The 12,024-nt window shown below is 43.5% G+C and overlaps 1 protein-coding gene across 1 annotated transcript in view; it reads right to left on the reverse strand.

The window, feature by feature from the left end:
• Positions 1–12,024, reverse strand: part of sema4c (sema domain, immunoglobulin domain (Ig), transmembrane domain (TM) and short cytoplasmic domain, (semaphorin) 4C) — an 84,365-nt gene that overhangs the window by 25,049 nt on the left and 47,292 nt on the right. Inside the window, exon 4 of the mRNA XM_079270954.1 lies at positions 1,339–1,493. Coding sequence (XP_079127080.1) covers positions 1,339–1,493 — 155 coding nt within the window. The remainder of the gene's footprint in view (positions 1–1,338; positions 1,494–12,024) is intronic.

Genomic DNA, 12,024 nt, shown 5'->3' on the forward strand with positions numbered 1-12,024 from the left:
GATATGTTTGTGCTGACAAAAGTGAAATATCGGAGCCAATATTAGGATCTTAGTATTTGGCAGCGTACTCACACTATTGCTGTTGGAGGCTTTTAGCAACAGATAACATAAATAACTCCCAAATAAAGTAATAACTTGTCAAAAAACATTTGAATTTCGTCCAAAATATATAAAACTTGATGGTGTAAAAATCCCTTTCCTGATTAACGATGAATCTTTATATTATAAGACCTTGTTTTTGTACGTTTATGGGATTTTCATGGTTTGATTTAGTTGAACGATTTTATGTTTGGTGCCCAAAACAGAAAGGATTCAGTTTAAGGGTATTCGTTAATTAAGTCTAAACACTACATCTGATGACAATGGATGCTTAACATCGCTAGCTACCTCATCTGCATCTTCAAGCGTCTCTTTTCTTCATCAAGGACCACAACAGAACTAGTCCGGAACATTCCATTTTCATCTAACAAACAGTGTTATTAATTCATATGATTCAATCTATGATAACGTGCGACGTGTATTTTGTCAGTTTCAGGGCTCCATATACTTTTTTTTCCTGCGAGAAATGCTATATCTTCAGTCAGCAGCAATAAATACATTTTATTATATTTTTGACCCTTTAAGGAGGACACACAATTCGAGAAGGCATTAAACTGCTTGTCAGCTCGTACATTATTAGCTTGTACAAGGCCTGAACATTTAATAAAATAAGTACAGCACATGCCAGACCAATAAAGAACCCAGCAACGAGTATGACTCAGTGTACTTTATGATTACTGCAGAGCTCTTTGATTGTTCGCCAGAATTTTTTTTGGTGTGTGTTCTGAAATGTCCTTGAATCCAAAAATGAGCCAAGAAAGGATCAAATGAGGTCGTTCTGTAAGTTAATAGACAGCAAAGAAGTGTGGCAGAGATTATGCTCTGTGTTCTTTGCCCGTTTGCTGCATATTCAAGCTGCAGCTTTGATGTAATAATTATATCACAGTTGATATCATAATTGAATTTGGCGTATTTAAATGAAGTATTTGAAATGTGTGTTTATCTCTGCAGTGCTCAGTCACCAGGCTGTGCGGAGGAGACGATGCTTTATCTTCCTGAACTGTCCATCACGAAGCGTTGTGATGTTAAATCGTATGTGTTATCATTTAATTTCTCACATTCCTACAAAAGCCTTTCAGACTGTGTGGGCGTTCGCAGTGGCAGTTAGTCAGAGGCAGTATTGTGTGAATACAATTGCTTGTCTTGAAGTCCTTCCTATCCTTCCCATATTGACGGTTTGTCAAATTGCAATCCTCTTAAATGGAAAACGCAGCTTTTAAAGTGTTGTGTGTGCGTTACCTGAGGCCGTAGCTGTTTGCTGATGTCGTTGGGGTCCAGGGCGAACAACGTCTCCCGTGCGCCGACGTACAAAACCCTCTCGTGGTCAGACAGAGTCAGCATGCTGTAGTTGAACACTCCCTGAATGCTGAACCTGGCCATGCTGTCCAAAACATCTGGATAAAGACACAGAGGGGCATCGGTACATTGCTGATAATACGTAGCTGCAGAACTGCTCAGATTTCCTTTCAATTGATCTGTTGACAGATGACAGAATAAAACCAGAGAAGAACATTTCACACTTCCCTTGTTGGAAATGTTTGATGTCTCATCTTATTCACACCACCGAGCCTCGCCTACTCCACCACCTATCGCTCAATGTCGTCCATTCTGCTCGTCCGGTACACGGTGCACTTCCCCCACAGCTTTGCTTTTCATTACGAGCTGTGTGTCGCATACGAACCGTTCAGCTTCACAACGTGTGAAAGTTCCTGCTCAATTTAACCCCGTGGCCAAATCTGCTCACGAACTTCCACCATCTCAGCTTCCACCTGTCGGCATTTCTGCAATCCATTACCTCGTTTCTACCTCTCACAAACGCATATCACAGCTCTTCCCTTCCCTTCCCTGGACCACCTCGCTGAACGACAGAGTAAGCAGCTAGCTGCTGGATGTAGCATTTAGCATTTAGCAGCCAAAGATCCAGATGTTTCCTTCAGGAGTTGGAAGAAAAAAAAAACAGCATAGCAACATCTATACAGTTTCGTGACTGCATCTTGCAGAAATATAAACACCGAACTGAAGTACTTAAAACTGCCTCTGTGGTAGTTCCTACAATCGGTGTCTGCAGGACCACATTCAGGCCCGCTGACTCACACTCAAGACTCACAAGGTGAACAAAATACCAGCTTCACTGTCTGGCTGGCAATCAACAAAACATCAACTAAACTGATAATGTAAAAAAAAAGAAAAGAAGCATTTTCCGTACTAAAAGCTCCCACGGTTATAACTCATAATTAAGTTTGCCGAAACTACCCGAGGTATCTAGCGTTAGGATCTGTTGTAAGTGATTCCTGCAGGATGGAACACTGCACTGAAAGCTTCAAAAGCTCTGTATTTACTTTAAGAACCTCCAGCAGAAGCCAGTCTTCAAGGCAAGTCTGATAAGTTCCAGATCTGCATGTCAGAGGAGAGATAAGGTGGTCTTCTATTTCGAGAAGCTGTGCAAATAAACAAGAAGCAATATTGCACTTGCCCTTCCAGCCCTTGTTTTGATGAAGAGTGCAGCGACGTGTGCTGTCAAAGTTATGCATCTAACAGCAGAGCGAAGGCAGCGTCTAGCTTTTAAAGTAGCACGATATTGATGAAACCATAATCTCACACTGATAGAAATGGCTGCAAGTCTGCACAATCTGCAACATCTAAACCTTTTGTTATCCATAAAAGAAACTAACCGTCAACCGCTTCAATCAGCCATTGCTTTAATGGGAGCGTTAAAAGGCAGTTTGTTATCGAGCCAGTCGACAAGAGGTTTGTATTCATACACTTGTTCAACACATTAAGAATGGCAATTTTCAAATTGAGAAAAAAAATTGGCTAATCTTGTTTTTATAAAACCACCTAAATTGTGTTTTGCCTCAATTGGACACAGCTTTTAGACTAATGCTTGTTAAAGAACTCCTGCACTCAGCACTGCAGCACTAAGAAGAGAGCAGCTTAATCAAGGCTAGACACACGGAGCGCCGATACACAACCAATACAGGGATTTAGAGTCAGACTTTAGTGCAAAAGGGAAAATGAGAGCCGACGTGGACGGAATGCAGAGCAAAAGAACATTGATAATGGGAGTAAATCTGCATGTGTGATTACATTGTTCATTATCTGTGTTGCACATCTTGATGCAAATCACATTTTAATAAAAGCCTAAATGAGGCCTTTTACTCTGATTCGGCGATCACTCAAGAGTATTAACGGAATATCAGCCTCCTTGTAAACCCAGTTATTGATCCTAGCTGACTCAATGTGACTTATCGCAGGACTGTCTGATTCGTTTGGGGAGTGCCCACATTTTTGGATTGTTTCTGATTTTCGCACTTGCCGACGGACACAAACAATCTCAAAAACATTATGAGAAAAATCACAAAATGGTCTCTCCGCGGTCCCATCTGCAGGGTTTGTTGAAAAACCAGAGCTGACTTTTTTTCATCGAAACTTAAAAAAAAAAGATAAACCCACTGTTTTACACACACACACACACACACACACACACACACACACACACACACACACACACACACACACACACACACACACACACACATATACATAAATGCAGACACACATACGCACACACACACGGCGTTCAAATCCCCTGACTAGCATACAGACAAACTAGTGGTGCAGAGCAGACGCAAGACAGGAGCAAAGAGATGTTGTTTAGTTTTCATTATCCACACTCTTGTTGCTTGTAGTGTCACCTTGTCTTCTCTCTCGCACTTTATCTGGGCTGATGGAACGTGTGCACAACGCGAGGCGATGACAGCCTGCGCTGCACGTAATGCGATCTCATAAATTGAATAAGAACATTCCCCTTTTTTGTTTGTTTTCGACAGCTTGAATATATTCACTTCTTTCGCTGTTTCCCCCGACTGAAAATAGCAGCTGAAATCCAGGGAGGGAACGGCGGGAACTGGTGTGATTTATGGTGTGACGAACTGCTCATGTGATGCTGTGGCCTAGTTGGGACTAAATAGACTTTTAGACATGCAGCAATATGTACTGGATGAAGGAGCTTTGTGTGTGTGTGTGATAGAGACAGAGAGAAGAAAAGAAAAGAAAGGGAGATTAGAAGTGAGGCCTGTTGCTGAACCCCTCAACCAAAGTCATTCAACCTAAAGCCAGTTTTTGGAAGATTTAGTTTTATTGGGTTCAAAAATACAGTGTGCACTCTCTCTCTCTCTCTGTACCTGCTGCACACAAGTGATGCTTTCAACATTTCAACATTGCTGTCAACGGAACGCAAACGCTACCAATTGTAGACAAATGGTAGCGCTAGAATCAAGACAAACTATAATCTTGGGCACATACTGTACTTTGCAGCCAGAGATCTCTCCTGTGACTGTTTGAAATGTATTGTTTCCCAATCTCATTTTCTTTCTAGTCTTACATTTTAAAGTAATCACTACTTTTTCTGGCCGCCAGTAAAATTGGGGCAAAAATGTGCTTTTATTTCTCATTTGCAAGATTAGATTTCCTCTCAAGGGCTCTCAACATGTCGAAGGCTCATAGCTAACGTTGCTAACAATGCAAACTACGACAAAAGTCGAAAATCATGATCAGCATTATCAGCTGTAACCGCCATATGAGAACAGTTCAGAGCAGCTAACCAGTGGAGCATGCTCACATGCACTAACATGCACTAAAGACTATGCACGGCCAGACCGGCTATGTCAACAAAGCAAAGAGAAGCTCGGATAACAACACACACACAGGGAGAGCGACTTACTTCTCTGCTCAGGTGGACATTACTCCACCATGTCTTCACATATATAACAGCTGATTGCTGCTATGTTAATGCTATGAATGTTAAATTCAGCTCCTTTAACATTTAGCCAGTTGAGTCTCACTGAACTTTTCTTTTTGCATCCACAGAGTGCTCAAGTGGCCCCCTTGGAACTGGACCAGCAGGCCCCACGTAATTTGAGTTTGAGACCCCTCTTTTGAAAAACCTCATATTACACCCTGGGTAAATGTCTACTTTAAATGGGACCAATTTCATGTGGAAAGATACAAAACATTTAAAGTGTAAGCTGTTAACGCCAGAATTGTTCTGAAAAACACTAAGAGCCTCTTAAAAAGCATTTTGACCATCCTGGCTCAATTAAACCCTTCCACTTAAAACCATGCTGCTTGTGTGTGTGTGTGTGTGTGTGTGTGTGTGTGTGTGTGTGTGTGTGGATGTGTGTTAACAACACCCAGCAAACATCTGATCAAGATATGGTTTAAAAAATGGCATGTTGTGAGAGGCACGGGAGGATGGAGGGAGAGAGATAGAGGAAAGGAGGGATAAGGACTGAAGTCAGCTTATTATGTGAAGAGCAGCGGCGTATAAACATTGGAGGGTGTGTACGGATGAGGGAGCTTGATGAGCGAGAGTGAAGAGAGAGAGAGAGGCGGCATCCTCAGGGGAGAACTGAGCACATCTGCTGTGTTCCACACAGCCAGGCAAGAAAACTCCAGAGCTGACACACGTTTACACACACACACACCTACACGCACACACACACACACCTACACGCACACACACACACACCTACACGCACCTGCACACACACACAAATCAGTGCACGTCTGAACACACACATAAAGTTGATGGGTAAGCTGAAAGACACATTGCATTTGCACACACACACACACACACACACACACACACACACACACACCTACACACACACACACACACACACACACACACACACACACACACACTCGCATGCAGAGTCCTGGATAGTTCTCCAGGGTACCTGCTCAGTGACTTGAGCATCTCTCCACCAACAGAGGGAAAGTTTTGCTCCGAGTGGCTTGTTTGAAGTGATCAGCAGCTCTGTCATTAAGAGGCGATACGGGCAGAAGCACTTACCATCTGCCACCACTCTGTGGCAGCCCTGAGGCTACCTGCTGTGTGTGTGTGTGTGTGTGTGTGTGTGTGTGTGTTGTAACCTGAGTGGCTGTGGGTGTCTCTGTAACAGACACAAGGCTGTCCACACCTGTGGTTTGTCACTATTTATGTGCAAGTGAACAAGTGTACATGTTGTTTTTGAAGGGACAGTGCGTGAGTTTGAATTTACATTTATGTAAACATCTGTAGGTTGAACACAAATCTCATTCGATGTTTTCACAGCAGTGGAGAATTGAATGCCAAAATAAAAAAGAGGCAACCCTCTGTTCTAATAATGACTGGAAAAAAAAATCAATGTACTCCAATGCACAAAGGATGCATATTATACAACCCGCCTTGCATTGAATATACAGCAGTGCAGCACACAACACTGTCCTTCACCTGATTCTGGATCAGGTCTATATATACTGGATGGAAGATATTTGAAAACAGTAAAGATTTTAGGACTGTCTTGAGAGTCTTTCCATCATTTCAAGGATTTTGTGTGTGTGTGTGTGTGTGTGTGTGTGTGTGTGTGTGTGTGTGTGTGTGTGTGTGTGTGTGTAAGAGTGGTTTAGGTTCAATTACAAGGCCTTTGATGCTTCTAGACAACAGTTTGTAGGGAGCAAAAGAAAAGAGGGAATATAAATAAAAGAGCATGAATAAGAAATGGAGGGCAGAGACGAGGAGATGCATAATGAGTCCAACAGATGAGGGGGAATACAAACAAAAGGGTAAATAGAAAGCCAGAACAGAAAGGGAGAATACAGATGATAGACAACTCAAAAGGCCCGACCGAGGTCAGTACCACTGGAAACAGAAATGATCAGCAATCTCTACAAAACCTCTCCACTGGCTGCGTGTGTGTTTGAGACTGTGATTAAAAAGAAGTATGAGCATTTCTGTAATGTTTATCACTATTTTTAGGTCGAAGTGTGGAACAAATACACGGATGCATCATCCTAAAATGTTTGCTCATTGAGTAAGCTATTTGTGTATAGCTCTGGGCTAAACTTGACATTTCTTCTGTCGGATGGATTTCCTTCCTTTCCGACAGCCGATTCTATTCCGTTCATTTCACTTCGACTCAAAGAGACCTGAAACACGCTTGAGAAAGATAAACCATCACAGTGAACCTTTGTTGCCAAAGACCAGCGAAGCTTGACCTCCACCAGCAGCCGGTGAGCTTAGCTTGGCATAAAGACAGGAAGCAGCGGGGAAACAGCCTGACGCTGTCCAAAGGTAACAAAGTCCACCTACCAGCACATCCGAAGCTCCCAAATAAACACGTCACATCTCATTTGTTTCAGTGTAAAAAAAATGACAAGTTACGATCTCGCTAAGCTCACTGGCAGCTGGCGGAATCTTCATATTTAGCGCACAGACATTGCAGAGAGCGCTATCAATCTTCTCATCCAGCTCTCGGCAAGAAAACCATTCAGCGTATTTCCCAAAATATCAAACTATTTCTTTAAGCAAAGAAACAAGACCATTTGAAAAAATGTCTTCCATTTAAACGCTTGCTTAAGAAAAAGTACAAAAGTATTTCAAGCAAAAATGTCAAAAGTAAAAGTGCTCATACTGCAGAAACAAAGTCCCCTGCATGCCGTATATCACTATGGATTATATTATTGAGTTATTATTAGTGAGGCAAAGAAGACGATGTGTGTGGGCAGCTTGTTAATGTTCGAGCTTGTTGAGACAAAGCTTACACCTTTATACTGTATACTGTTGTTTAGCTTCTTCTTATTCTGGTGAGTTTAACTTTGAAGATTATGATGATACATATTATGTATCATCATAATCTTTACAGTAAAGGTACATTTAGTGGAGTAAAAGGTCCAATATTTCCCTCTGAAATGTTGAAGCAGGACAACATAGAATGTAAGTATTTGAGGAAAGCACCTTAACATTGCACTTGTACTACTTTTATCCAGAGTCAAAGACATTTCGTTGAACAGGACTGTTTGGAATAACATCTTCCGACTCGGGTCACGACAGAGTGTGCAGCCTCTGCTCGAGTGTCCTTGAGTGCACCACACGGCAGAGTTGTCACCCAGGACCAGTTTATACAACTGCAGTCTCATGCAACAACAATGCAACTGCAGACAAAACATTATCAAGAGGACTACACACCGCAGGCCTCCTGAAGCGAATCAAGCTGTGACACTATGTGACTCTTAGGAACGCGGGCAACAACTTACTTAATACTGGTAGCTTGGTGGTGACATCAACAGGTGGAACTCAGCAGAAAGACATTTCGGGCATGTGTACAATGTGCTTGTTTCTGTGCTGGCATGTGTTCATGCACGGGCACTCTTCCTTGTATGTAGGGTATCTCAGGGTCATGTCACAGCTGCACCATCCAGCTCAGCCCAAATCATACCGAGCCAAACCCAACAGAACTCCAATGTGGGGTTGAGGCGGAGGACGAGGTGGCGGGGAGGCGGGGACGCGGGGGGGGGACGCCTGTTGCTTCACGGCCGGCCTCGCCTCTGTAATCTGCCTCCATCAGCCTTCCAGCGGAGCTCCAGCCTCCCTCTCCCTGTCTCCTATAAATACATCCAGCCTCTGCATATAGCACGCAACCGCCGAGCCACGCACTCACCAAACTATGATTAAAGGCCTATTTTAGGGAGCGCTTTGAAGCAGCGACAAACACCGAGCGAGAGACAGAGACAGACAGACAGACAGACGAGGGAGAGACGTTGTGCAGCGGCCACACAAACATGCAGATATACACGAGCGCGTGCACACACAGAGCTCCGTCAGATCGTCATCTGAGCAGGTGCCCGCCCTCGTTGAAGGAAAAACAACAACAATGTGCACACAAAGGCACACACACTCCCACGTGGATGCACAAGCTTTGTGTGCCGAACAGATGACAAGTTCACAGGAGAGTCAGGTGTACGACAGAATGAGAGCATGGATAGAGAGAGACACAAGAAAGGGAAAGATATACATGCCCGTACGAGCTACATCGCTAATAATTCCTTTTCCTCAACTGTGCAGTGAATTTAGGTCATTATGGATGATCTGCCATTGTAAAATAAGAATAAATGAGATTGATAGGATTATTCAACACAAGGAATTCAGGTACTTAAGTCGCTTGTGACTGGATCAATATGCCATAAATAATAATAGCAAGTACACTGAGGAAAGTGCATGTTTTTAAGCTAAATAATTACGAGTCTCTGCACGGCTTATATGTGTAAGCCGTTGTTTGTCGATTATGGAGCGTTTGCATTTCCCGTACAGCTTCCCGATTACAGTTTTTCACAAACAGTCATGGCAATGTGGAGGGGTTGAATTCAGCCAAATTGGTAGAGCGAGATGAAGGGATGGGAGAGTGGGAGGAGAGGAAGTGGTAAAAGTGGATTAAACACAAGGACGGAACATGTGAGCCCAGTGGGGGGATGGTTTTCGAAGGGGGGGGGGGGGGGTGGAAGTTGGAAGATGAAAGCGGAAGGGGGGGGGGGGTTGAAACAGCCAAGCTCGGTGGGGGGGGGGGGCGCTATTGCAGCCCACAACAAGCTGAAGAAATCATCAAGAGCTGGTTGATGCCACAAGTGAGGTTTTTCCATTCCAGCATCATGGTGTAGCACCTATGACTGGTACAGCAGCGGGCACCAGCTGAGACTTAGGCTGAGACTTAGGCTGAGACTTAGGCCTTTTGGTACAATGTTGTGGTGATGACACACACACACACACACAAACACACACACACACACACACACACACACACACACACACACACACACACACACACACACACACACACACACACACACACACACACACACACACACACACACACACACACACACAAAGAGAGATAGGCGGATGCCTGTGGAGCTCAACGGGTGCAGCATTGGCACTGCTGTAGTTTGTGAATTTGATCCAGTGAACTATTTACTATTTACATTTGTTGATTCAGAAGAACAGTGAATTGCGTCCTCGCCTCCTCAAACTGGAGACATTCCAGGCTGGGGTTTGAATCACCAAACCCTAAAAAGCTTGCGATTTAAGACAAAGCCTGCTCTACCACCTCAATCAGTAGATTTCTGTCCAGCTGAGTACTTATGACTCAGTACCGCCCCTTTTGAATGACAGGTACTCATGGTGTAGTTATTCTGCACACAGGGCAAAATAGAAATGTCCTGCTTTTAACAATCAGTGGAGGAGGCAAACATGTGCAGCTATGTGAGTCACAACATGTGGTCTTGTTCATTCAGAAAGCTACTCGGCACAGTCGATTCCTGCTTGTGCCTCAAATGAATTATTCCTGCGCACGATTTGTTTCCCCATGTGCTGCATGAGCAGGTTAACCTTCCCTCCAGGCTGTTGTTTTGTTTCTTTTAACGTCAATTCAAGAACTAAATGAATGCATCAAATAATTGAGTCCATAAAACAGCTACGAAAAAAACTAGTTTTTTTCCCCCAACCAACAGTCAAAAACCCAAACAGATTCAATTTACAAAATAAAAAAGTTAGAATGTGTCGGTCAAATGCTGTGTCAAATGTGAAAAATGACGCTTTTGAGTTACGGATAGGGATTATGAGCGGCAGTGATTTTTTTATGATAATGTCAACGGGGGCACTGCTACTACAAGAAGGTGCTTCGGATAAGAGCAGCCTTCGAGTGGCATTTTCATTTTAATCCACATGCCCACTTGCTCACACATCAGGTTTCACAGAGTCAGTGTGACAACAGAGAGAGTGCTCCAGCTCCTGACATCTGGTCCCGGCTGTTAATCTTCCCTGACCAATCAGCACAGGGTCAGGGGATGAGTGACGCTCGTAGCAGATAAAAAGCGCTGATGAATCTCCTTCTTCCATCCCTCCCTTCCTCTCCTCCATTCATCCTCCCAGTCACGCACACAGCCCTCTCTCTGCCTCGCTCTCAACCGCTCATTTTTGTAATTGGAGGGTTTGGGGAGATACGGCAGAGAGAAAGAAAGAAAGGGAAAAAAGAAAGGTAGAGAGAGAGGGAGAGAGGTTTTTGGAGGTCAGAGGCCCTTTTCCACTCTCTTTCTGCTCAGTTATTTCTCCCCCGCCATCGCTCTTTCTATCTTTCTTTTTCTAAACCAGGAGGAGAGCATTTGCTTTAACGCTTCTTTAAAGATGCATGTGCTGCAGCAAAGCTGGCTAGATTTTCAAACAACATATCAAGTTTCTCAGGGCTCTATTTCTCCTTCTCTCTTCACCTCCCTCTTTCTCTTCTCTCTCTCTCATTCTTTCCTCCTTTCTTTGTTCAACCACAGCTGCTGCATTTTGCCATAGTTTCAGCTTACTGGCCTCTGTCTTTGGGCTGGGTTAAGGAGTGTTTGTGTGGTTGAGTGTATGAAGCCGACAGGAGAAAGCCAGAAAGAGAGAAGGAAAGAGAAAAAGACAGAGGAGTGGGAGAAGACAGCGCTGCTATGAGCTGAGGTGTTTTCTGTCGTCAACAGGCCAGGTTAAGAGCGTGAAAGCAGCTTAAAACAACATAATGGATGCTCCAATCAGCTGTGACCAATTCAGTAAGAAACAGGAGGGGAAAGACTGGAACAGGTTCGTCTAAGAGACAGAATGGAAAAGAAAGAAAACAAGTCAACTTTTAACTTTAACTTTTTTCTTATTGCCAACAAATCCTATGAAAAGAAGCAACAATGAATTGATCCTTGCAGGGTGTAGACTTCAGTTATAGGACTTGGACTCAGGCTTTTTTTTGTAAATGTGGAAAAACCCTCTAAAATAGGCAATATGCTCCTTTCCCAATTTTCGGAAGGCGTATGCCTTTCTGTCTTCTTTTTCTGGTGTGATGTAACGATCGCGCCGGAAAACAGGGTCAGTAAACTTCCAGGGAAAATCTTACAGTCGTTACTTCAGCCTCTCCTTCAAAACTCTCAAACTAAAGTTAGTTGGTGATTGTTGGAACAGTGGAAAGATAAACAAAGACGTTTTCGATTCATTTCATTTTGTATCTGTTGCGTTTGCAAGAAATGCGTTCTACGCCTATTCCCGAGGTAGAATTGCTGTTGTCTGACTGGAGTCTGGTGCTATGAGGAGAG

This window comes from Melanostigma gelatinosum (assembly GCF_949748355.1).
Source record: "Melanostigma gelatinosum genome assembly, chromosome: 6".
NCBI lineage: Eukaryota > Metazoa > Chordata > Actinopteri > Perciformes > Zoarcidae > Melanostigma > Melanostigma gelatinosum.